Source organism: Cervus elaphus, chromosome 25 (genome assembly GCF_910594005.1).
Source record: "Cervus elaphus chromosome 25, mCerEla1.1, whole genome shotgun sequence".
Taxonomy (NCBI): domain Eukaryota; kingdom Metazoa; phylum Chordata; class Mammalia; order Artiodactyla; family Cervidae; genus Cervus; species Cervus elaphus.
Window position 1 is genome coordinate 23,224,847 of NC_057839.1, and position 27,884 is coordinate 23,252,730.

Genomic DNA, 27,884 nt, shown 5'->3' on the forward strand with positions numbered 1-27,884 from the left:
GCTGGGAGGGATTGGGGAGAGGAGGAGAAGAGGACAACAGAGGATGAGATGGCTGGATGGCATCACCGGCTCTATGGACATGGGTTTGAGTAAACTCTGGGAGTTGGTGATGGACAGGGAGGCCTGGCGTGCTGCGATTCATAGGGTCGCAAAGAGTCAGACATGACTGAGCGACTAAACTGACTGACTGACTGACTGACCTTTGAAACTCCATCTAGCTGGGCCTCTTGTAGTCTTTGTGAAATAGGAATATTAATCCTCAGAGCCTATCAAATGAGATCTAGTTATTAAGGGACAAAAAATTGGTATAAAATGGACTTTCTAATAAGAGAGTCCCAAATCATAAGGACAATATAATGTTGAAATGTTTTAATAGCTTCCAAATACAAGTACACGTGGTATCATATGATTAAAACAGTATGAGTCAAAGGAAGGAACAGGATGTCTAGGTTTTCAGTGTACTTGGTATTCTTTAACAGAATGTTTTATTAGTGTATAGTCTCTTGACAATTATTTCCTGATCTTATTTCCTAAGGAGATTTAAGGTGTTTATTCTGAAAAGATAGGTATGGGATATTTTATTTTCATTATAGATGTAACAAGTAGAACACATTTATCTTTTGTGATCAGGAAATAAAAGGAGCCCTATGTGTAGCAAGCAGTGAAATCTCTAAAATATGAAAATCAGGTGTGCGTAGACTGGCAGTCAGTGTGTAAGGCAAACATAGAATCTTCTGGCTTTCTTTTCTTTAATAAAACTTTATCATTTATTTATTGTTAAGGAAAGTTGGAGACCCTGTGGACATGTCTACAACTGAAGTACTCCTTACTCTTGGAAGTCAGGCTGTTTGTTGGAAGAATAGAAAAAAAGCTAGCACCTAAAAAGGAAACTAAGCTTGGAGAAGAGATGATCACTAATGGATGTATTAATTCATGGCTTGCTGATTAGATATATTTTTGTAAAAATAACTTGGTAAACTGCTAAAAACAGATTTTTTTTTTGGACATTTTAGAGTGGAGTGACAAAACTCTAGTTAAAAACAGACCCAAATCTAAGTTAACAAGTCACCATGTTGTGTAGAATGTTGAAAAGTCACTGCCAGTAGATTCACGGCCTGCCCTTGGTATTTGATTCCCTTTGGTTCACTATGATAAAACTCTGGGTCGTGGGTAGCCTTTAGGACCTGACAGGAGACTTAGCAGGAGCAGCATCAAGGCTGTGTGGTTTATTTTAGGAAGGGGTGTAGCCTACCTAGCCCAAAATGGGCCACCGAGAGCTTGGTGAAGACTTGCTTATGGAGCTCACCCAAAGGAGTACCAAGAATGCATGTCATCTTGGCCAGTTGGTTGGAAAAAAAAATTTTTTTTTTCTAACGTATTTTAGAAAAATGTGATATTTTGAAAAGGGCATGAAATATAGCAGGAATCTTAAAGCTGAATTTTTATTTCTTTCCAGACTTTGTCTCTTTGTCAGTCATTCTCTCTCCCTTCTCTTGCCTCTTGTGACCTTGTAGTTAATGAGAGAAAACATATATATTTTCTAATGTTTCTTTATTAACAGCAACAACAACCAAACAGCCAAACACTTGAATTTTGCCCACCATCCAAATTTTTTATTTAAATGGCCTCTTCTTTGGAGTTACCTTGGAATCAGATTTTTATTCCCTCACTGTCTCTTTTGTATTTCTAAGTGATATGTATCCATCAATTTAAAATACTTCCATTTTCATTCTAGAGGACTAATACTGTCCTGTTGTCACTTTGTTTTTAACTTATTTGTCATTCTCCATTCCTCTGCTTCTGCCAGATAAACTGATTATCTCAATTTTTATCTCTCTTGTATATTTTTAAGGCAATAACTGAAATTGGCTTGCTCTAGGGCAGATACTCTGGGTGACAGAATAACTTGAGGCAAAAATGTTTTGAATTAGTTTGTAGGTAGTTTGATATCACATGTGTCAGTTTTTATGACCTGCCATTCATAATAGATCACTTCCTAACCTCACCTTGGCCCTGGCTCTGGCCCAGCTCAGAAAATTACTAACATAGTTATCAGTTGACACTTAAATGCATGTCTTCAGGTTTAGTAATGTGAAGGAAAATTTCCAGAGGCAGGATAATAAGGAAATTTAATTAAGAGCTCATGTTGACTCAGGAATATTATGTACAGCATTGATCCATAGTGTAGCTAATACATTCATTATGTTGCAAATTTCAAGTGATTTCTTAGTACATTGGCCAATCAAAGTGGAACCTGTCTCAACAGGAATGCTGAAAGAAACAAGGCAGTGAAACTTTCATCTCCACTGGGAGTGAACTAACTTGCCAAATCTGGACCATCAATCATAGTGAATACGTTCAAAACAAATCATACATCTTTCACAGTTCATTGTATTCATCAGCAGTTTTGAAATCAGCAGTCCAAAGTAGTCACTTTTGGCGAGGTTTTCCATAGCCTGCGGTTTAGGCAATATGCCTCAGCTGTCTTTTTCAAGGCTCTGGTCTTCTGGTAGTCGTATGGCATTGGCCAGTGTCAACGAAATCTAAAAGGACTAAAGGGTGGGCTCATTTTGTCGAGGATGGTCATTACATTATATCTCTGAAAATGCTGTCTTAAAAATCAAGTCATTGTCTAAAAAGTTCCTTGGAATCACTTAGTGCTTGAATGCATGGATGGATTGCAAGACTGATTTTCCCACTCATGTGCTGGGCTAATACTCATACATAGGCAAAAATGTACAATATGAAATGTCTGTTTGTGGAGGGAGGAGGAGAATGTTCAAACATGAAATTATTTATTTAGTGTCACTGTTCTGATTGCTGTTAAAAAAATGTTTTATTTCAAAGCATATCATATGTAGTAGAAAGTTTCATGAAGAGCACAGAGGCACCCAAATTGATCCATTGTCAACATTATGCCTCATGTGATGTATCACTATCTTTCTCTTTGTGTATACATACCACACACACACACAAACACATACATTACGTGTATTCTCTGAACCCTTTGAGAGAAAGCTGCACCCATCATGACCCTCCATACCCCAATTCCCCAGTCTTTCTCTCTCAAGAACAAGGAGTCTTTTCTCAACAACTACAATTAGTCTCAAACACCTGATTGCCTTTGACTGTTTCAGCGTGGCTTGTCTTTATGCCTTTTACCTCAATTTCTAACCCGGATACAGAAATGGGTAGAGTGAATAAGTCAACTATCTAAAAACAGTCATGTCACTCATGTTTTAAATTTTACCAACGAACATGGTATGTCAGTATGTGGGAAATGACTCAGTGTTGGTTTTAGGAAAAATAGATGGGTTAATACTAGTAGAGGTTTCCCTTAGTAAGAAACCTTACCTATTTAGAGATTCATCGTATCAGTGGCACTACAGTTAGCTAGCATTCATTTGGAGAGAGAGAACATCTTGTCTTTCTGTACTTTTGGTTCTGTTTTTTTCTCTTGTTATCAGGTAACCCAAGGTTTTGAAAGATTGTAGTAGTTTCTACTTTGTCAATACCATTACCCTGCTCCCTGACAGTAAGCAGCGGAGAAGTGGAGGGGGCATTGGTGATGCTGCATGGGTTCTGGAGAGATCAGAGGTCTTACACTACACCTCAGCTATCCCTTCACTGAGATGAGTAGTGGTGGATGTCTCCCAAAATGGTTCTTATAGCTGTTTTTAATCTCTGATCTTAATTTTTAAAAGGCAGGTTTACCCTGTTGTGAATAAATAGAACTGAGATTTAGGTTTAATAATATATATAGCTCATTTTGATAACACATATCTGGCAGTTGCCATTTTTTTTCCCCGAAGGGTCTTTGACAGGCATATCCCTCTCCACCTCAGTGTTCCCAACAATATGACTATGTATTGGGGGATCCAGCTAAGAAGAGCAGTGCCTCAGGGGTTTAGAATGGGCAGCAGGATTTTGTGTAGGAGGAAGTTGTGATGCTGCAACAATTTATGAAAAACAGGTCCCTTGGTAACTTTATAATGGCAAAATCATCCAGGAGGCCAGGCGCACATCCAGTGACAATGTACACACAGCGGTGGGCCTCAAGTATGTACAAACAAGTTTACTACCCTGAGCAGACTATTGATTTAGTCATCCAACAGATGTACATTGAAAGGGAATGTTCCAGGAGCTGGGGCTTTGGTAGTGAATAAGACAGCCATGGTCCATAACTTCACAGAGTTTACACATAAACTCTTTTGCTTTAAGATATTGTGCATTAAGAAGTATTTGTGCTCTGACCATATGACCACAGTATGTCATTCTCTAAACCTTTCAGACATGACTTGGAGCCACAAGAATTTAGTTTTAAAGCTGCTGGATTTGCAGGAAGAAAGAGCATTGGCTTTGAATGACAAATCATGGAAAGAAATAATTTTGAAAAGATCCTCCAGCTTGTAATGGTTTAACAAGAGCAGTGTGTTCAGAGACTATTGAGTCAGAAAAATATGTAAACATCCATGTGTTCAAGTGTATAAGTGAGTAGTGGGGGGAACCTTCCCACAATGAGCACAGCGTTCTAGATGGTGGGGAAGCCATGTTTTGGTTCATCACGCTCAGGCTTCCATCAGCTTCCAGGCTGGAATGACTTCCAAATCAGGCTGCGAAGACAAATATCTAAGTCCTAAGGGAAGCTCCAGGGTGGTTCTTACATGGTTTTGTTTGGCATATTTTCTCAAAATTATTTTCAGATAGTTCCAGAGCAAGCTCTTAATTCATAATCTATCACTGCACAGTATCTTTGAATTACAGTAAACTGGAAACCAGCCATTTGATATCTGAATTTCAGTCTGGCCTGTGTCAACACAATTCTTGTTGACAAGACTAAGCTATGGAACTAGATCATAGGTAGGACCTATGTAGTTGGGATTATACTTGTCTGTGAATATAGAAATTTAAAATAGAGGTGGTTTACACAAGAGAGATGTTTATTTTTGCATCGTGTTAAAATAAAAAGGTAGATAGTCCAGAGCTCTTGGGGCAGCACTTCTACAAAACCTTCAGGGACACGTGTTCCTTCCATTATGTTGCTGTTAGATGGTGCCTCTGTGTGTCAGTTCAACTCATGACCTGATATGGGAACCCCCAGCTCCATTCCTCAACTTCATGTTCTAGCAAGTAGAAAAGAGAAGAGAATGGAGGACAAATAAAAGATATAGGAAAGAGGTCTTTCAATGAAAGTTCTTGAAACTTCCGTGTAACACTTCTACTTCCAGCCCATTCACTAGGACTCAGTCATGTGGTGACACCTCCTATGACCTCCTATGCTGGTTACATAGGAGTCTGGCATTTTCTGTTTTAATCATTCATTTGCTTAGGTAAAAATTGGGATTTTATTAGGTGAGTGGTTACTTTCTAGACTGTTATGTGAGAAGAGGAACGGATGGAGCAATTCAGATGCTGAAAAGTGCATTTTTGCCCTGGTTTGTGTTCTCCTCACAACAGTTCATCAAGTCATATAGTAATGACTTCTGTTCTGTGTCTTTGCTATACTTCATTTAAAGTATAACTTAAAAAAAAAATTGGGATTCTAATACAAAACTGATGAAGAAAGACACCAACCTTAGGGATCATTCAGCAGTCTCTGCCACAATGTTGCCTTTTAATAACCTTGCGTATGTTTTAAATATTTCATATCAGTGTGCAACAGTATATTTGCAACATCATCTGTGTCAGTAGTATGATCTTATACAAGTGTGAGCTTAGTAGTTGCAGTTTTCAGGAAAGGTGTGTTAGGCTCTGCTAGAGTATTTTACTCACCCTAGGTAAGGGCCTAAAGATTACATGTGCTAGCCTCATGACTGATTTTAATGGCGTGTAAAAATAGTTTCCCTACCTCAACACTGACATGTTCACGTAAAATTGGGGAAAGGGGAACTAGTAGCACAGAACAAAAGTAGTTAGGGCTCTTAAAAGTGTTTGAGGCTCTTCATGTTCTTACCAGCTCATAGCCTCATCTCAATTTGAATCACAGGTACATTCTGAACTTAAGGTAAAGTCCTAAAGCCCCACACAAGGATTATTCCACTTGTTCTAACAAGATTGTGTCCCAGCAGGCATGCCACAATTTGAGAGTTACAAATAGGGAGGTCTGAAAGGAGAAGGGCGGAGGAGGTAATTTCTCTTAACTCTCCTGCAGTGTCTTAGATTAAAGTGGATAATGGTTCCCATTTTGCTGACATGAGGCAGAGATGTCACTAAATAGGGAGAATGAACAATCACAGAGCTGGTTTAATTTCCAGAGGGGTTTATGGAAGCACCGTAACATGATGTGGCCAAATGTTCCTAAAAGTATGAAGTAATCTAATTTGTTCCATCATTACAAGAAATTAAAGCCAAACACAATTACATCCCAGTAGTAAAAAGAATCAGTTCAAGTGCCATTGTTATTGACTGAATGAAGTGAGCTTTCTGATTACCTTGATCAGCCAACATTTTAATTTTTGTCTGCCCATTTATGCCAAATCACATTAGAGGGCCTTAACTGATTTTGACCAAAGGAGCTATATAAGGTGCAGTTTAATCTGAGAAGTTTAATTACTAGATTAGAGTTTTCAAATGGATATGTCTTCTAGATTTCAGTGAATTTGGGCATGTAATAATTAAGGATTCTTTGTTTTTTAGTGTTAGTAAGAGGTCCAAGATGAAAGAAAGACTTAAATTTAGGGAATTAATTTTTTGTTGTTGTTAGACCAAGAGTCTTTCTGAACAGGGGTGTGCGTTCTTCCAGGAGTGAGTCCAAAGCTCCTGGATGCTTTGGTGATTTGAGAGGGTTGCTTCCACAGAGGAAAGCCGGTGTGGTACCCAGACTTCCAGGGGAGGTAGATTTGGGCGGCTAAATACTGTGTGATGAGCTCTCCCATAGTATCCATATGGTTTAGCAACCACACCAGGACACATTTGCGAGTGAAATGTAATGCTACTCATACTTACACTGGGATAACAGACATAAACCTGGTAAATTCAAAGCCAGTTAGAATATATGAACCTCCTACCCATATGGAACAAAGGGCAATAGATATCCAAACAGACGAGTAAAACAGAATGCTTGAAAGTGAAAGTGTTAGTTGCTGTCGTGTCTGACTCTTTGAGACCCCGTGGACTGTAGCCCTCTAGGCTCCTCTGTCCATGGAATTCTCCAGGCAAGAATACTGGAGTGGGTTGCCATTCCCTTCTCCAGAGGATTTTCCCAATCCAGGTATCGAACCCGGACTCCTGCATTGTAGGCAGATTCTTTACCATCTGAACCACCAGGGAAGCCCAGAGAATAGGGCATTCTGTAGGACACTAGGAAAGGAAAATGAAGATAAGGTTCGCTCTGCCAGGGATTTCTCTCCATAGCACAGAAGTTATTCTAATCACGTGATATCTCAGAGCATAAAGTTTGTAAGCCCCTGAACCGTGTTAATATTTCTCTCACAGTCTAGTTATTGATTCTTAGAGGTGTGAGAAACTCTGGAAACATTACAGAAAGGTAGCCTTAATAAAAGGAGTGTCTTAGGCTTTTTTCAGTTCAACAAACATATATTGGATATCTAGTATGGGACAAGCAGTGTTTAGCATCAGAGATTGAAAAAAATATTTGATATGGTCCCAACCCTGGAGAAATTCGTTCTCATAGCAAACAAATCATGGCAATAAATTGTGTGGTGATTCAATTACTTGAAGAGTTAACTTCTTATTTGGCTCTCCTGCATCAAATATGATATCTGCCGGTCTCTGTCTTTAGAGGGAACTCCTGCTGGGTAGTAACCTAGATTTTTCCAGACCCCTACCCACGCTAGACACTATGGTGGATAAACAGGGTGAGTGGGTTGTTTCAGTGCTGCTCTTTTTACTCAAAGGTCTTTGTTTTCCAGACTGCTCATTTATTTTGTTTCCATCTGGAAAGCCCTTCCCTGTCATCTGAGCAGTTCAGACCAAATGAACAGAGACAAGCTATAGAGATTCAGGATATCTGGGTTAAAAAGGTTTGCTTGTTTAATTAGATAAACAATTTGAGAGTAATTTCCAGGATTACTGTTCCTAATCACATCGGTAAAGGCTGGGAAGACCCTCTCAGTCAGTCAGTGGGTAATAGCATCTGAGAGAAGAGTGAAATGCTGGAAGGAGCTGGAAATAATTCAGAAAATCCTCCCACACTCTTTGTGCCTGCATATAAAATTCATTGTCATTGTGCTTTTCTGAGCACTTATTTTTTACACACATAATCCAATTAATCTTCAGCATCACCCTGTGATGTACTTCTTTCTGCATTTTTCAAATTATCATAGAGAACAAGCTTAAACAAGTGAATTAGCTTGTAGGAGGTCTCAGGCTAGTCAGTGGCAAAGCTCAGGCAGTAAGGACTGCCTTACTTTAAAAACTATTCTCCTGAACTTTTGGTCCCTTTGTGGTGTAGAGTAACCCACCACATGGTTCACTCAGAGATTAAGAGGAGCAGGGACCCACCCTGCCTCATTTCTAAATAAAGGAATTAAGGGATAGGGGAGGTCAGACAGAGCTGGAATAGAGCTTTATTCCTATAGAACGAGCACCTTCCTCCAGGAGCCAACGAAACGGGTTCAAGTGCTAGTCTTACCCTGGAGAGTTACATTACCAATGGTTACTTGCCCTGATGAATTCAGCTGTAAACTTTAATTCTGCACAAAGAGAGCGGGACCCTGGTGCCACAGGGAGCAACTCCTGGGGAGGAGGCAGGCAGAAGGAGCCACAAGTGGGGAATTCAAGCTGCAAAATTTAATTAAGTTCTCAAATGGCTGGGTTTTCTTCACCCACTTATCAGCCAGCCCGTTTTTCTCCTCCCACAATTGCCTCTTTCATTGTCCTTTTTAAATAAACATTATCTGCTTGATGTTCTCGGCTTCCAGTTGGATTTCTTTACTTTGAGAGACCCGTGCCCACCCTTTCTTCTTTGCCCCAGTGGCTATAGCTCTCTGCTTCCTTTTCTCTGTCACTCATAGGCTTTCACTGAAGAGAATTTGGACACTTGGAGAAGGAAAAGACGGTTAACATGTCTGAAGCCTAGTTCCACCACCTGGTTCTTGCCCCCATCTGAGCCGCCAGGCCCACTCTTGCTGTTCCCTAAGTACCACTCATGTTGTTCCCTAAATCCCCACCCATATTGCAAACCGATTGTGAACCACCAGAGGGAGGAAGACTTGGAAATTTTCTCCAGGAAGACTGCCATAGTTCACATGTTTTTTTATTTTATTTTTTTAATATTGGAGTATAGTTGATTTAGTGTTGTGTTTCAGGTGTATAGCAAAGTGATTCAAAAATGCATACACATGTATCTATTCCTTTTCAGATTCTTTTGCCATTTAGATTATTATAGAATACTGAGCAAAGTTACCTGTGCTATATAGTAGATCCTTGTTGGTTATCTATCTTAAATATAGTAGTGTGTATATGTCAACCATTTGAAATCACTGTGATTGTTTATTTTTGGATCAGCACCTCTAGACTAGGGGCTCCCTGAAGTCAGAGTTCTTCTGAATCAACTCTGTACACTGAGCACCTCTTAGAATATGAGATGCCCCCTAGCAGATGTTCAACATATTTTTAGTTAGTAATGACTCAAACCAAAGTTTTAGTAGACAAGAATGAATCAGTGTCAATAAAATCAATAAAACAACGTCTGGTTTTCCAACTTTGTGCATGAAAAGGACTCATCCCTTGGTAAAACCAATATAGACGAAGTATATGGATTTCCTCCAGCTCCAGAACCCATCATCCCAGATCTTCTCCCGAGTGCCCCCAGCACTGAGTGATCTCAGGCTCGTTGCACCCCAGACCTTCCTGCTCTTCCTATGAAGAGCTTGTCATCTGCCTCTATGCAGAGCTTCCTTTGGAAGAACTTTTGTATGAAGGAAGTAGACTGTAAAAGGCAGGAATAGAAGAGCTGGGAGGAAAGAAGGAAGTAAGTCCTGGCTGAGCAAGGGGCAAGTATGACCAAAGACGCAGAGGTGAGACGGGGCGGGGGACTTTCTGACAGGAAGCAGGAGGTGTAGGCAGGGTCAATCATAGGAGATGGTGAAGACAGATGGGTCTACTAAGATAGATTTAAAGGGCATCCCAGGAGTCTGATTGAAGCTTAGATGTAAACCTATATGTATTAAAATCCAGAATACGGTCTTGCATAAGGAGAGATATTATTCTGATTATAGAAGAGTGCTTTGGGATTATGTAGAAATGACTGAAAAGGGAAAAGACCCCTAGAAATTGAAGGAAGAGCTCAGTTTTCTTGAAGTTTCTTTGAAAGCATTGAAGATCTGGAAAGGGAAATGAGGACCAAATGGAAAGATTTACTTTTTATTATTCATCTGCCCTTGAAAGGGTTAGGATGTATGGCATTCTTTGGGAAACAGTGCTCCCTGTTAGCTTGGGTCATTAGTAATTGTTAAGTCATTGGAATCAGATGTTTTTGGTCAGGCCAAGTTCCTCACAGCACATCTCATAGGGGTCCAGTTGGTCCATGGACAGCTGATATCATTTGACCAAGACCATCCCTGAGTAATCATTGGAACCCAGTAAGGAATTCTCTCTTTTGACTCCAAATTAAATAGTCTTTGTGACCCCACATTAGTATTCTGGATTCCAAAAACATTCAACTTAATTTCTCTGCCTTGAAACTATAATGTCCTTATGGGCTTGACTAAAATACCACTCTCAGGAAGACTTCTGTCACTTGTGCTAATAAACACTGCAGATATTATAGACTGCAGTCTGGCCACTAAGGGTTATGACTCTTTTTGTTGCATCCTTAAAATCCTGTCTAAAAATCAGATGCCAAAAATTTAAAAAGAGATTTTGCATATAAAAACTTCAAATGTGGGGATTCTTTTGAAATATCTGAAGATCTGGCAACAGTGGGTGGTTAATCCCACATGTGGCCTCTGAAGTCCCATCCCTACTGCCCCTGCAGTACCCCCAACCATGTCATTCATTCATTCATATGATCTGTCTGGCTGCTATAGGCTTAGTATGTGTTCACCTGGTAAGTCTCTAGTGCCCTAATGAAACTCATGCATGTATGGAGAAATGACTTATGAAATATCTGCATGTTAGATAGCTCATACCTTAGAGAACCCTGTGTTCTACTTATGTCTCCCTTGCAGTAGAAAAGCAGGCTTTCCTTTTTAAAATTTATTAATTTATTTTTGGCTGTGCTGGGTCTTTGTTGCTGTGTGGGCTTTTGTTTAGTTGTGGTAACCAGGAGCTACTCTCTACTTATAGTGTGAGGGCTTCTCATTGTAGTGGCTTCTCTCGTTGTGGAGCAGGGCTTTAGGCACACGGGCTTCAGTAGTTGCGGCATGTGAGCTCAGTAGTTCTGTCTCCTGGGCTCTAGAGTACAGGCTCAATAGATGTGGTGCAGGGGCTTAGTTGCTCCATAGGCTGTGGGATCCTCCCATACCAGGGATTGAACCTGTGTCTCCTATATTGGCAGGTGGGTTATTTACCACTGAGCTCCCAGGGAAACCCCAAAGGGACAGTTTTTATTAGAAAGTGAGAAGAAGAGAACAAGAGGGAGACAAAAAACTACCATTTATTAAGCTATATGATCCCTACTTCTGTGTTTTCAAGCTTATTGGTAGATTGCAAAATCAGTTTTGTGGGTCATGATCAATATTCTTAAAATAAATAGAAGAGAAAACATCAGAGTGAATCATACATGGTAAGAGTAAATGTTATTTCATGTCAGTTCTACTTCAGCTCTTTATATACTAAATCAAATATGTGTTCTCTGTATGTTTCAGTTATATATAGATTTTCGTTATATTGTGTGTATCTCATTTTTTTCACTTTAACTTAAATACATGTTTTGTTAAAAGAATATAAGCAAGTTTTGCTATGACTATTATGTATAACACACAGGCATTGCTTTTAATAGGCATTCACTTCCTCCTACCTTTTCTTTTTTTTTTTTCAGTAATGTGTAACTGTTAAGCCCAAACTCCTAATATATGCCCCCACATTTCGCCTTTGGTAACCATAAATTTGTTTTCTATGTCTGTAAGTCTGTTTCTGTTTTGTAAATAAGTTCATTTGTGTCATTTTTCAGATTCCACATATAAGTGATATCCACGATATTTGTCTTTCTCTGACTTCATTTAGTATGATAATCTTCAGGTCCATCCATTTTGTTGCAAATGGCGTTATTTCATTATCTTTTTATGACTGAGTAGTATTTTATACATATATATGGGCTTCCCAGGTGGCACTAGTTATTTACCACTGCCACCTGCCTGCCAGTGCAGGAGACATAGGAGACTGGGATTGGATCCCTGGATTGGGAAGATCCCCTGAAGGAGAGCTTGGCAACCCACTCCAGTATTCTTGCTTGGAGAATCCCCATGGACAGAACTTGGTGGGCTATAGTCCATAGGGTCTCAAGAGTCATACACAACTGAAGTGACTTAACATGCAATATAATATATATATATATATATATATACACACACACATATTTAATAAAATAAGTATTCTCTTTGTGTTCATATATAATTATAAATGTATAGCTTATATAAGCCATTTTATTATACTTAAGCTTATATTATACAAAATATATGAAATCCCATGGACAGAGGAGCTTTGCAGGCCATAGTCTGTGGGGTTCACAACAAGTCAGACATGAATGAGCGCAGACACACACACAATCTCACATCTTCTTTTGTCTATTCATTTGTCAGTGGACACTTAGGCTCCTTGCATGTCTTGGCTATTATAAATAGTGCTGCTATGAATGTTAGGGTGTATTTATGTTTTCAGATTAGAGTTTGCATCTTTTCTGGGCATATGCCCAGGAGTGGGGTTGGGGGATCATGTACATGCTTAGTCACTCAGTCGTGTCTGACTCTTTGCGACCCTTTGGACTATAGCCTGCCAGGCTCCTCTGTCCACAGGATTTCTCTGGCAAGAATACTGAAGTGGGTTGCCATTTCCTCTTTCAGGGGATCTTCCCAACCCAAGGATTGAACCCATGTCTCCTGTGTGTCCTGCATTGCAGGCAGATTGTTTATCCTCTGAGCCATTGAGGAAGATCACTGGATCATATGGTAGCTCTATTTTTACTTTTTAAAGCACCTCCATATAGTTCTTCTTTGGAGAAGACAATGGCACTCCACTCCAGTACTCTTGCCTGGAAAATCCCATGGACGGAGGAGCCTGATAGGCTGCAGTCCCTGGGGTCGCAAAGAGTTGGACATGACTGAGCGACTTCACTTTCACTTTTCACTTTCATGCATTGGAGAAGGAAATGGCAACCCACTCCAGTGTTCTTGCCTGGAGAATCCCAGGGGCAGAAGAGTCTGGTGGGCTGCCATCTATGGGGTCACACAGAGTCAGACATGACTGAAGCGACTTAGCAGCAGCAGCAGCAGCAGCATATAGTTCTTCATAGTGGTTGCACCAATTCCCATCAACAGTGTCAGAGAGCATCCTTTTCTCCACCTCCTTACCTTTTTAAACTGAACAGGTATCAAAACATTTCTATATATATATTTTATATTAGGAGTTAGCACCCACATGTCTTCAAAAAATGAGCACAATTGACAACGGCATCATTCTACTTACTACTTTAAATAAGTATATTGGTAATAGTATGAAATATGTTTCTTACTGTGGTTCACTGTTAAAATGTTTGAAAGCCACTTCCTTATCTCGTTTAATCTTCCCCCACAACTCTGAGGGGTGGAGTCTGGGCCTTCAGAAGAGAAATGGCGGTCTCCACAGGAGTTGCAGTGCCTTATATTCTTTGCTTGTTGGAAGGTCTCAGAGAATGCCAGAAAGGAAGGGTTTGGTTAGCTGGGGCCTTGAAGCTGATGAATAAAGGACATGTTCAGGGTGGGGAACCATGGTTATTAGATCACCAGGACAAACTATGAAAACAAAATATACAGACTGAAATTAGAATGTGAACCTAAATATCTAGAAGCATCTCCATTGGTTATTTTTGTAACAGAATATTATATGAAATGAAATAAATAATGCCAGGGAAATGGTAGATGCACTGAGAATAGTGGTGTTAGCTAAATGGCAAAATTCAGGAAACTTAAAAGTTATACTCCAAGAGTTAAGATATGTAATGCTGTTTAAAAATATAAAGTCAACAGAAAGACACACCACAGCAATTGATTTTCATGGATCTCAAACGTCTTTTAAATCTAAACCCTTAATGATCTCAATGCAAAATGTCCATACATTAAATGAACAATTTTAGCTAGTAAATATGCCCTAGAGATTTATAAAAATATTTATATATATGCAGCCATTACGTTTCCAGACAATAGGAAGAAAATTGCTATTCAACTATTTTTCTCTAATCAAGAAGGTGTAATTTATGCATAAACCTAAATACTCAATATAAAATAAGGTTTTACCAGATCAGAGGATGGCAAGAAGGGTTCGCATTGTCTTGAAATATTATATATTTTCAAAAGCTAATCTTAAGAATGAAGTAAAACATGAATGACATGCATCTAGCTTTTTACAATAACCACAGTTTAAATTGTTTAAAGTAGCATGTGTGCATGCTCAGTTGCTTTAGATGTGTCTGAACCTGTGACTTATAGCCCATCAGGCTCTTTCGTCCATTGGATTCTCCAGGTAAGAATACTGAATTGGGTTGCCATGCTCTCCTCCAGGGGATCTTCCCAACTCAGGGCTAGAACCTGCATCTCCTGGGTGTTGTGCACTGCAGGCAAATTCTTTTGCCCACTGAGCCATCCTGAAAGCCCTGTTTAAAATAGCAGGTATAATGAATACTGTTGCTTATTATGTTAATTTTCAGATAGATGTAGGTGCTAACTACTACTAGTATCAAAAATATGTACAGAGCTGTTTCAGTAATTGTATTTGAAGAAGAGATGAGGAGGAAATGGATCACTATTAAAATCAACTGTTATGTGTCCCATGTAACAAACTTGATAAATATTTATAATCTTTTCAACAAATCACACATTTAAGTTGAAAGGAAAACAGCAAAAATGAAATAGGCATATGGATATATGATTCTTCAAGTTAGCCTTAAAACTCAAATAAAATATGGAACATGGCCTGGGCATGCAGCCTTCTTTGGGATATACTTTTAGCTCTATTTACAAGTGAAAAAAACTGATAGATTGAAAAGTTAACTAATTCACCCAGCTCTGCCACCTGGTTGCTAAGTTTCAGAATCAACCTTTGAACCTAGCTCTCTGCCCCCAATGTCATGCTCTTCCTATTGCTCATGACTATCATAGTAGGCCACTAAAAAAGATGACTCTAGAACTCCTGGCTTGCCACTGACTGTGCATCTGGGCTTCTGCAATGGATTCTTAATCTCCCTCCTCTCTTCCTCATTTTATCCTCCTGGGCCACCAGTGCACTTATCCAATTCCCTCAATATTCATTAGTTCAAGGCCACACATTTGAGTATTCAACTTTGTTTCCCTTCTGCGACCTTGAAGGAGTCTACTCCATCCAGGTTATTTTTCACCCACACATGGAACCTTTATTCAGGCTCCAGACATTTCTTCTACCTGAAAAGAATGCCAGCTGACTCTCTCCTCCCATAGCCATTCAAACCACAGACTGCGTGGAAACCGCCTCCCTCCTAGTTCACTTTCTTCCTGGAACCCTGAACAATTAGCTACAGTGCATACCTCCTGATCCCTGCCCTGAAGTACAGTAGCGCTTCCAAGCTGAATCATTTTTAAGCAGCAGCTGGTCATGTGTCTGCTTTTCTCAGCAGGGTATTATAAGTTCTTTTCCAGGTCCAAGCCAGTGAATCATTTGTGTTCTTATATTTTACAGCAACCAGCACATCAGAGAGACTTCCTAAGTGTGTATGGATTTATGGACTGCTCTCTTTCTGGGGAAGAGAGAGAAAGGAAAAAAGGGAAGGAGGATGATTACTCTCTGGTCATTTCTCAAGAGTACACAAAGGCATGAGGAGGGCAACTAAGATGTCCTTGGTAGAGATTTCAAAAATATGGGAACCCACAGAACATATGTATTGTGTTTATGCTTTCGGACTCACCTGACATGGTATAGGGCAGAGTTTTCCAAAGTATGCTTCAAGACATGATAGTTTTTGCATTCCAAGATCAAATCCATTTAAATAATACTTATTAAATGACATTAAACCCATTCTTTACTCAGCAGTAAAGACTCTGCCTGAAATGCAGGAGCCACAGGAAGCCACGAGTTTGATCCCTGGGTCAGGAAGATCCTCTGGAAGAGGGCATGGTAATCCACTCTAGTATTCTTGCCTGGAGAATCCCGTGGACAGAGCATCCTGGCAGCCTACAACCCTAAACACAGGGTTGCAAAGAGTCAGACACAACTGAAGTAACTTAGAACTTGCCCAGCACTTTTGCTACAGAGCTTTTAGCTTTTGAGAGGTTCATGTCCATTAAGATTGCTACATGTATTGTATGACATTCTGCAACTTTGCTTGCCCACAGAATTCTGTTAGTAAGGAGAATCTTATAGGAATTCTGTTGTCGTTGTTAAAGCGTATCAGACAGACACTTTGAAAGCAAGAAGTGGAGCATAAGAGATAGACAGAGCTAGAATACAGCTAGAGAGACATACCCAGGACATTATCATTGCTTAAATTCTACTTGGAAAGAAATAGTCTTATTTTTTTTTTTTAACAAAGTATGCCTGGTGGTGGTGGTGTAGTCGCTAAGTCATGTCCAACTCTTGCGACCCCATGGACTGTAGCCCGCCAGGCTCCTCTGTCCATGGGATTCTCCAGGCAAGAACACCAGAGTGGGTTGCCATTTCCTTCTCCAACAAAGCATGCCTACTTATTGATTATTTACTCACAAATACATGTTGAGTGCCTGTAAATGTTAGGATCTGTTCTAGATGCTTGTAGAAAAGCCTAGAAGCACATGTAAAAATGATATAAACACAGTCACAGAGGCAAAGTTCATCAAATTGTATCTAGGTGGAAGGATTGGCTTAAAAAGGGCGGTCTTAGAAAAAGTGAAAGTACAAGTGTTAGTCACTCAGTCGTGTCCAACTCTTTATGACCCCATGGACTGTAGCCTACCAGGATCCTCTATCCATGGAATTTTCCAGACAAGGATACTAGAGTGGGTTGCCTTTCTCTTCTCCAGGGAATCTTCCAGACCCAGGGCTTGAACCCGGGTCTCTTTCATTACAGGCAGATTCTTTACCATCTTTAGCCATGAGGGAAGTCCAGTCTTAGATGGGATGGTAAATAAAAGGAGCTGGAATGGTATGATAAAGCCCACTGGAAAAAAGCCTCTGTGGACTCAAGAAGTATGACATTCATAGAGTAGGAAGGAGGGAGTTTATACAGCTGAATTTTGAGTGAGGCACTGACATGTTAAAAACAGAACTTAAGATTATTCTAACTTTATAAATAGGACTGGTGAGAAAGACTGAACCCAAGAAGATCCAATAGTCAGCTATTATTCAAATCTAAAAGTAAATAGATGAGGATCTGACTGAAAGTGGCAAGATGGCAGTTGTAGAAATTAAGAAGAAATTGGTCAATCAATTGCAAAGTATTAGATGGGAATATTGTTGGGACAGGGGTAGAGGGTGTAACTATACAGCAGAGAAAGCAAGATTTTCTATTTATCAATAGCTTTATTTCTCAAAATATCTTAATTTCAAACAGAAAACATCCATACCTGGTGTTCATTGAATCTAAAATCATAGAGTTCCAGAATCATGGTATTGGATGTGACCTTTGAAGACATCTGGTGAATTCTGAAATGCCCTCTAAAGTATAATACCTGACCCACCCAGGTTAATCAGTCATGAACAACCTAAAAACTGACACCCCACCCAAATAAAATAGTGTCAGAAGTTATAAAGTAAATAAATATTAGAGCTGGGTAGGCAGAAGAGATCACCTAAACAAATCCCTACTTGCTCTAAGGAATGCTTTGTGTAGGAACTGACAGAGATAAAGATTCAAAGACTGTGTTATCCCTGAAGGTTGACTGTAGGTTAGGGAAACACAGATATCTCCTATAGGCCCTCTCCCCAAGAGAATGAAAATGATTCCTAAGGTTGTAACAGGAATGCTCTCTCATCATTGGACTGTGAGCTTCTTGAAACCCAGAGTTATTTCTTTCCATTTGGTGTACTCAGCACCACCAGGTATTCTCAGCACAGCCAGGCATACTCAGCATAGCAGGTATTCAATATATGTTTATTCAAGTGCAAATAAAATACGTAGTTCTAATAGATTTTTTTTTTTTCAGCCTTTTGGCAAAATACTTATTTTATTGAAACAAATCCAAAGACAAAAGCTTCCTCACTAGCATTTCTAGTCTTTGTTGTCGAAATGTGAATTAAGAATGAAAATCATCTTACCCCAAACTTATGGATGTGTTTGGTCTGTTTTGAATGTCAATGGTCATGCCTTGATGCTCTCCTTGGAAATTCTACTTTTGCTTTGCTCTCGAGAGTTTCTCTCCCTACCTTCCCCGCAGTTCCCCTCCCATCCTGGGCCTCCTAACTGGTCTTGTCTTTGTCCAGCCCTCCTTTCATGCTATCCCCAGAGTAATCTTTCTGAGAGACAGATCTGACCCCGGCACATCCTCACTTAGATTTTTAATGGCTCCTTCAGAAAAAAAAAACTAAAAATTCTCAGAATAGTACACGAAATCCCCCATGAATACTTGTCCACCTATACCTTTGCCTGTTGCTGGACCCAAACTTTGCATCGGTGTCTGCCTCTACCAACTCGAATGGCCTGTATTCGCCAGCTGGCAATGGCACAGGGTTATCTCAGATGTCACCTCCCATTCTTCACTTGGTTAGTTCTTCAATTCATCCCTGAAGACTCGGGGCTGAATTCCCTCTTTCAGAAAACCCTCCCAGAACTTTCCTAGGCAGTGGTAGGTGGCACCTGCCCTGACCCCTTCTGTGCCCCATGCTGACACTGCACCTGTGCATACTGCCTGGTTTGGTGGAAACTTCTATCATTGCCTTCGTCATCGGACTATGAGCTTCTTGAAACCCAAAGTTACTTCTTTCCACTTGGTGTACCCAGCACCTGGCACATAGCAGCTATTCAATATATATTTATTAAAGTGAAAAGAAAATTACTATATTAGTACCATGTAGACTCTCTGAGAGTACACAGGAACTTTGAGCTGCCTTGTCCATTGCTGCATCCCCATCGTTCAGCACAGCGCCTGGAAAAGAATCTAGTAGGTCAGCAACACAAGGGTATTTAACTCACGGTCTCTCACTTAAATTAAAATAATCTACAGGCTTCTTGTTATTATCTCCAATCCTCAGGTGAGGAAATTAAGGTCCAAGAAAGATTAGGTGATATGCCAGGGGTTATGGCTTGTGTGTAGTGGAATGGAGATGAGAACCACCTCCTACTTTTCAGTTTCCATCAAGGAGTGATACTACTTACAGTGGTACATGTAGCACATAAAGTCCCTAATCCAGATTCTGATTAAACTTGGTTTTAACTCTAGTTTCTTGGACAAAATTTCTTCCTTCTCTTACACAGAATTCCAAAAGCTTCCTCTTCTTTTTCTGTCTCTCCTCTCCGGTGTCAGCTCAGGCTGACATTTCAGTTTGAGCAAATCTGGCCTCTAAGCTCAGATTAAACAAAACAAGAAGACTCTTTATCTCAGCATTTTGTAACTTCAGTAACTTTATTAAAGTTTCAGGGGAGTGGAAGATTTATAGTGTGAAATTATCCTGTAGACCAAGCTGACTCCTTTCAGTTACACACACACACACACACACACACATACACACACACACACACACACGCACATATATACACACACTCCCAAGGGAGCATATTCTCCCCCTTTCCTATGTGGAAGAGACCACATAGGAAATATATCTATGGAAGAGACCACAGATTAGTTCCACCCAAACCAGTGCACCTTAAAGTCTCATCTTCTATAATATCTTCTGCAACCTTTTCAAACATTATTTTGCACTCTCCTTGAAAGAAATTCTGGATACAGTTATGATGAATACAGCATGATGATGATTCCAGAAGACTCGTTTTTAAGAGCAAAAAGTCTACTCCCTCACAAGTCCCATTAGGCAATTCTCCTATTCACGCCCGCCATATCATGAGATCACATGCTTCTGTCAAATTTTAATACTGAGATTGTCTTAGATAAGAACAACCATCAGAGAAGCAAATAGTCTGTAAGTTATTAATTTTATTTCTACTAGTAACATGGCTGAAGATCATGGTCTGACTGACTTCAGCCTAGCCTCTCTGAATCCCATTTATTGCAGAGTCCTAGAATTTTCCATCTCAATAAAATCAGATCCCCTATCACACAGTACTCTGAATCACTCAGTGGCTCCTCCTTTTGAAAGTTCCACCCAAAGCCCCTACCTACACATGCCTGACAAGACTTGCACGACCAGTGTCTGTGGATTTCTGCAAGGTCCTACTTATGGGAGTTTCTTTTGCTACATACACATACTCACACATCTTTTGAACTCAGGCCCATAATGTTTTCCCTTAAAAATTCTTCCCACCCCCTTCACTTACCGCTGTTTCATTCTTTAGGACCCAGCCTTCTCCCACTCCACTCTGATTTAAACTGCCTTCTGTTATTCTCCCATCGCCTACATGCTTCCCTCTTTCAGAATGCTTTTTACAATATAGTATGCCAAAACCATCTCTACCCCTGGACTTTAAGCTTTCCTGGAATAAGGGGCACATTCTTTTATTCATCTCACTTTTGCAGACTCTAATAAAGTGTGTGACACATATTTGGTGCTAAATAAATGTTTGTTGAATTACTGATGCTACTGTGATGGTACTCAGTCATGTCCGACTCTTTGCAGCCCCATGGACTGGAGCCTGCCAGGATCTTCGGTCCATGGAATTTTCCAGTGGAGCGGGTTGCCATTTCCTACTCCAGGGGATCTTCCTGACTCAGGGATCGAACCCACTCTTGGTCTCCTGCATTGGCAGGTGGATTCTTGACCATTAGCGCCATTGTACTAGAAGTCAACAAAACCCAATCTTATATTTATTTCATTAAAAAAAATTCTACTGCAGCCTTAGGCAGACCAAGGAAAAAAAATCACAGATAGTGGGAAGATAGGGAAAAAAACTCACAAAATTATGTATACCTTTTCCTTAGAGGTTTTTTTGAAGTACTAAGTGAAATTTTATATTTTTCATAAGATTTCAAAGCAAGAACTTGATGCCAGAAATACACTTGGAAATGAGAACAGCTTGCCACTGGCAAGCTCTGCTTAAACCTGTTACATGTACACATTGAAAGTGAATCCAACTCCTTCATGTATTTCCCATCAGATAAAATGTATAGACAGAAAAAAGAAATCAGCAAAAGTTAGCGCTAAACTGAACCAGTCTTTTACTGTATCAGATTCAGGGAGTGACTAGCTTGGAGTAATACGTGGTGAAATGGAAATCATATTTCTCTAGTTCTACCTACTTTAGACACTATCAACTCCATCCTTAGGAACAAAGAGGGAATTTGGGTGGGAATTAAGAAAGAGGAAGCTGGAATTGTTTAAAAAGTTATGTATTTAATTATTAATATTTGTTCTTCAGAGCTGTTTAGTGAAGGGCTTTTTTTTTAAACTTTAAGAAAAATATGAATCAGCTGTTACAGTTTATATTTATTTTTTTAATTAAGGGTAAGCAAATGGTGTCCAAAGTAACTGACTTTTTTTTTTTTTTTTTGACTTGTTCTCTTCATTTACACCAATAAGCCTGTCTAGGAGTTATGACAAATTTATACAGACCTTTAATCAGTCAAGAGTTGGCAAAGAAACTGATATCCGCAGAGTCACACATTACGTAGAATGGATCCTTTTACCTCAATGGTCAATATCCCTGTAACTTGTGGGTAAAAGTAAGCGACTGAACATTTCACAAGAAAACGACCTCAACCTCCAGCTCACCGCTGTGGCTCTGAGGCGATTACTTTTTTTTTACCCTTTTCAAAAGGAAGCTGCTGCTTCAGCATCTTCTCCTGGAGCTCCTGGCACTGGTTCAGGCTGTGTGTCAGGGGAACCCTTGATCGCATCACAGTGACGGAAGCCAAGTGCTGGCCTGCAAGAATTGAGGACTGTTTGTTCACAGAAGATCCTGAACAGAAACACGGGTGTCACATAGTTCAAGGGGGCCTTGAAGGAAACCGATGCTGCCGTAGGAGGGGACTTCCAAAGGCTCAAGTTATTTCTCAGTTGCTGTTCCAGAGCCCTCGCCCGGCTGTTATGGAATCTGGCCAAGAGTTGTTGCTTAGGCAGTTTCTCTCTGTAGTTCCTTCACTTAGTTAGACTTTAGACAGGGAAATAAAAGAGTTTTCATATATTTTCAGGTAGTGCCACGGTGATGGCTACTCTCTGGGGAGAAAAGTATTTTATTAATGAATGCAGTGTGTGTTCTTGGTAAAACCCCAAATTAAACTAGCTCACACTGTTTTCATCCTGCGAGCTGTTGGTGACATTTAGGTGTGTTGTTTGGTGACTCAGTTTCCTGGTGGATAGCAGGAAACTCCACATTGAGGCTTTTTTAGTGGGGATGAGAAGGTCAGTTACTCAATGTCTTAACAACATTTGGGGTTAAAATTCCTAAAAGTTCAGCTCTAACACTGATCCTGAACAACTGTGGCTAGCCATATTGCCTATCAACCTAGGAATTTGGGAAAAGTAGTATTCTCAGCTCTATGCTAATATCAGCAGTAATTCTTCTTGTTTTAACAGTAATTTTTTATTTGAGCAACAATTTTATATAACTGTTTTTTGTTGTTAGTAATTATTTTCTTAATTGGTATGTAGATGTGCTCTGGTCATTTGTTTTCTTTTTTCATTCTCCAATTTATACAGTGCATGCAAAGGTAGTTAGAACCTAAAATACGTACACAGACCACATTTTTATTGTGCTCAAATGCTGATTGTCAGAGGCGCTAATCTATGATTGGAACGTAAAATAGATCTTCTGAAACAAGCTGTCCCTCTTGTCACTGTACTGCCTTCTTAAGAGCAGGTCTGGTATTTGAGTGCATATTGTCTTGACGCATTGAAACTTTGCTGAATTACTTTTCTACTCTTAGGATTAAAAATTAAACACTAAAGTGTAACAGGTGGAGCCACATCCTGCTAGGTCCAAGGCCTATATTTCTGAAAAGCTTTGAGAAGTTGGGGACGATAGGAAGGGAGATGGGGAGGTCCCCTGGGGCTCAGACTTTGGAAAAATTGGAAAACAGGGGAGAGAAACACAACATGAAGTCTTTGAGGTGGGGAAAGGGGATTCCTGGCTTCCGGATATAATCAGTGACTGGAAAGATGGCAGTGAACAAATCCTAGACACAATGGTTATGCATCTTTAACCCACTTGGATGTGCTAACTGTGGATGGCCCAAATCAACTGAAATAAGTTAATTTCCTCTTAAAATTCCTACATCCTTATTTTATACCTTAGAGGAAAGAAAAATCCAAAATAAAACCACATAGTGCATGTACTACCATCACAACTAGGTTATGCTATAGTTACATGTGGAAGATATTAAGTAAAATGAAAATGTGTTATGGTCATAGGTTTAATGATTACTTGTGATCTTTAGGGTATGGGATTACAAGGAACTTTCTGCATTCCATCTTTGTTTCAGATTTTATAACAAACATGTTACATTTTTATATACTTAATCAGGGAAAGGCTGTACAGATAAACTAATTTATACTTGTGATTTAAGATTATCTTTAAGGTTTTTCCTTTTTTGGGGGGAAAAGCTCCAATCTTACACTTTAATTCACCTGGCAAGGTTAGGTAGGTGTTGGTTCACCTAAAGAAATATTTACAGAGATCGGTGCAGAAAAAAAAAAAAAGTGGAATAAAAGAGGCAGTTTTAACCTAGAGTTCTCAAAGTGAATAGCAAACAGTTCAAGAATCCTTGATAACAGCCACATGGCCCATGTAACAAATACTTTGAAAGTTATTTTAACTTTTATAAATTTTATATAAAAACCCATCTGGAAAACCCAAGAGCCTGAGATTCAGTCCATGAAATTTTTTGTTGTGCCACTGACCAAATTTCAAGGCAAATGGAGTCCAAATTTCAAGGGCAGAATTTCTTCTCCTCCGATACCTGTAGATTTGAAGACCAAGAAAAATGATCACACCAACTTCATGTAAGCTTTTCAGATTATGCTTTCTAATTGACAATAACAGAAGTTTCATAAGATGGACTCTTGGGAGTTTGGACGTTTTCCTGCTCTGAAAGGTTTGCTTATCTGCAGGCTAATAGAGTGAAGTTCTCTGCAATTGATCCCTTACGGTAGAGCTCCCCCAGGGTCAGTTTTTGTGAATGGAACCTGCCAAACGATGTCTTTGAATGCAGTCTTTTCTCAAGTTTGTACTTTATTCTATGCATGATAGGTAGAAACACTCTTTCAGACTCTTTCCCTTAGCTTCGCAATACCACCCTCCTCCCTGATTTGCAGTTCCTCTGACGAAGGAAACAACATAGGCATAAATTGCCTATGCCCGTAAGGCGTGGTGCATTCACACTGCCGTTGAAGATAACTCAGACAATTCTGAATGTGAAAATATAGCATATTGTCAAATCTGTGAATTCTAAGGAGTGCTGGCTCACAACATTATATGTTTTTGTTTACGTCCACCCCAAAATTTAGACGTCGGGGCTGGGTTGGGTACTCAGCCTGGTCTTAATACAAATACTTTTAATTCCCACAACCACCCTGTCCTCTTCAAGTAGGTAAATCCTAAACCCTCAGAAACCCTAAAATCCAAAACCACGGAAACTGATTGCGCGCGTCCTAAATAACCCAGTTTGTGCGACCCGTCGGGCTCTCCAGGGAAAGCTCGCAGGGTGATGGAGACGCGGAGGTTCGGGGCGACCGGGACTGGCTGGGCGTGCGGGGTCCCCGCGGGCCAGGTGCGCAGCCGCGCGCGCGCGCGTGCGTGTGGGGTCCCGCCTGAGCCCCGCGGCGGGCGCGACCCAGGACGGCGGGCGAGCTGGCGGCGGGTTCTCCACGCCGGGTTTTCCGCCGCTCCCCTCGCACGGGTCCCTGGCAGCCCCACGGAAACACACGCTCGCGCCCGCTCCTCGGAGCGAGCAGCGCGGGACCGCGCGGGGTGATGCGGCGGCTAAGCGGCGGGGCGACAAGGGGGCCGGGCGGGCCGTGGCCCCGGGCTATCTAGGCGTGAAGGAGTCGTGGAGGGGCCGGGCGGCGCCGAGGGCCGTGCGGGGCGCGAGGGGGAGTGTTCCCGGAAAGCCGCGGCAATGGAGCCGCGCTGCGCCCGCCGCCGGGGGAGTTGAGAAAGAAAACAGGAAACGTGGTGGCCGCGCAGCCGGCCGCGGCTGATTCATTCGCTTTGAGTGAGGGCTCGGCAGGAGGGGCGGGCGTGGGGCCGCGGCTCGGGCCGGTCGCCGCGCAGATCGCGCCGAGGACCAGACGCTCCCTCCGCGGGGCGGGCTCCTGAGCGCGCGCGCCACCCCCCTTCGCCATCCTCCGGGCACCAGGACTTCTTCAAAGTCGCATCGTGGGGGTTCTGGTCCGTGGCAAAGTTGGCTTGGCGCACTTGGCGCGCCCTCCCTGGACGCCGAACGGAGACGCCAAGCTGGAGACGGCGTGCGTTCCCGAGGCCGGCCGCCCCGCTAGCAGAGCCCCGGCCCCCCTCGCGGTGCCCGGCTCGGCAATATGAAGAAGCAGTCCTCATGTGCGGGCGCCGGGCATCTGAGCATGGCGGGGTACGGCAGGATGGCTCCCTTTGAACTCGCCGGCGGCCCCGTGAAGCGCTTGAGAACTGAGTCCCCCTTTCCCTATCTCTTCGCAGAGGAGGCCTACCAGAAACTGGCCAGCGAGACCCTGGAGGAGCTGGACTGGTGTCTGGACCAGCTAGAGACCCTGCAGACCAGGCACTCCGTCAGTGAGATGGCCTCCAATAAGGTAAGCCCCGGCTCGGTTCTCACCGAGGCCCCTAGGCTAATGATTCCCACGCTGGTGAAGCCACCAGTCCCCGTGGACCCGGGGAATAGAGGTTTGTCACACACACTGCATTTTGGCTCCCTTGGAAGATGATTTCTGATGCTGTCTGTGCCCTCCCTCTCTCATCCATTCACTCTGGAGAAATTAAACATTTTACAAAAGCAACTTTGACATAGTTTTGATTGCAATACCCGCAAGACAGCGTGCGTGTGTGCGTGTGTGTGTGTGTGTGTGTATGTTTGGAGGGGTACTTCTAGGTGACACTTTGCCCTTGCAGCAGAAACGAAATCCTGTCTACTGGCAATCCATGTTTTAGGGTATTCTTCGGATTCTCAGTGGGAAGTAAGAGTTGCTAGAGGTCAATGCACTACCTTGAGTGTCACCACCTACTGCACTCACACTCAGAAGAGTTCAGTGAACTTGGAACCTTAACCCACATTTATCTTAGTGTCAGGGTCAGGGTACCCTCTAAGAACTGAGCCTTTGTAGTTTCGCTTGGCCATATGTGTTCACAGAGGACGTCAAAGTTAAGGTTATGGTCACTGCCTTTGTTACTGTAGATCTTGGAGGGAGAGTCCAGTTTTCTGAGGTTATTTACAGTGATGATTCAATGGGGGCATTTGTGCCATATATGCCAAGATGCTGGTCTTGGTGGATAGTGGCGTTCAGTGGGCTGAGAAGCAACCTTCCACCTGGCACATTAAAGCAAGGTACAGTGTTGTCCGTTTTGGTGTATTTTTTTTTTTGGAGTTCCTATTATTTTTCTTAATCTTTAGTTATGTAAGGAAATAATTGGGATTATCTATGTTTTTAATGATTGTTTGACTCAGGGGCTGGGAGGCATGGGCATGTTGGATGCAGATGCCTGAAGTATTTAGCCAGTAAGAACTACTAACTTCATGTGGCAATTAATAACAGTTGCTCCTTAAAAATATTTAAATATTTTGGCCCACCTATTTACAAGGTCAGGAATGTTATGCTATTTTACTGCTTATCTGCATGCACATATTTTTCAAAGAGCTATGCTTTTTTTTTTTTTTAGTTTACTATAGTTCTCATCCCACCTGTTTTTCTCTCATGCAGTTTTAAAAACTATAGCGAATCAGCTACTTGATTGTCTTATCTTTTGACAGCGCTTACATAGACAGCAGGATTTTTAACTGAAAGTTTAGCTTCAGATAAACAAAAAGGACTTCCCAGTCGCTATGTGCAGCGCTAACCTACCCATAAGCACAGTGACCTACCCGTATGCTCACCAATGATCAAATCTGTATCTTTTTTTTTTTTTTGTCATTTAAGCCTCATTTCTAAATTTGGTGTGATTCCTCATCAAAATGACAGGTTATTACTCTTACTCTCTGCCTTGGCATCAGGTGCCATTGTTCTCATCTAGCTAATAAATTCTTAGTTCATTGATTCATTTTATAATATATAGGTTGTTCTTTCATAATTTGGTTCATAATGGCAGTTGACATATGCTAAGGATCTCCAGTGTCCTGAAGGCTGAATGGGACCATTCTGTAATGGGCTTGAGTTCTTGTTCTCTTGCCTGGTTAATTCTGTGTAGTGAAAGGAGAAACCAGAAGACACCAAAAGATGCGCAAGCCTTTGCTTATATTTTCAAGATGATTTGACAGTACTTTTTCAGCACAATGAACCTCAGCAGCTGTAATTACTTTTCCCCAAAATCTATACTCTTAATGAGACCTGTTTGAATTTAAAAATGAACGTGAAATCTAATCATGTAAGTGACTTCAGTTGTCAAGCAGTTAATTTATCTGTACTTTAAAATGAAAAAGTAAAATTTGAGGTCACAATGATTAGTCAAAATGATTTTTTTTTTCTTTTAAAGGCACCAAGTAAGGCAAGGATTTTTTTCTTTTTCTTTTTTCTTTTTTATTGTGAAGGCCCCT

At 41.0% G+C, this 27,884-nt stretch overlaps 1 protein-coding gene across 10 annotated transcripts in view; it reads left to right on the top strand.

Moving 5' to 3' along the window:
- PDE4D (phosphodiesterase 4D) overlaps nucleotides 1-27,884 on the top strand; it is a 1,564,000-nt gene that overhangs the window by 1,480,696 nt on the left and 55,420 nt on the right. For 9 of the 10 annotated variants that reach the window (XM_043887126.1, XM_043887128.1, XM_043887124.1 and 6 more), the window contains one exon: nucleotides 25,820-25,932. In XM_043887126.1, coding sequence (XP_043743061.1) covers nucleotides 25,820-25,932 — 113 coding nt within the window. Of the gene's footprint in view, nucleotides 1-24,993; nucleotides 25,734-25,819; nucleotides 25,933-27,884 lie in introns of those variants that run through there. The other variant, XM_043887133.1, reaches the window with a different exon arrangement.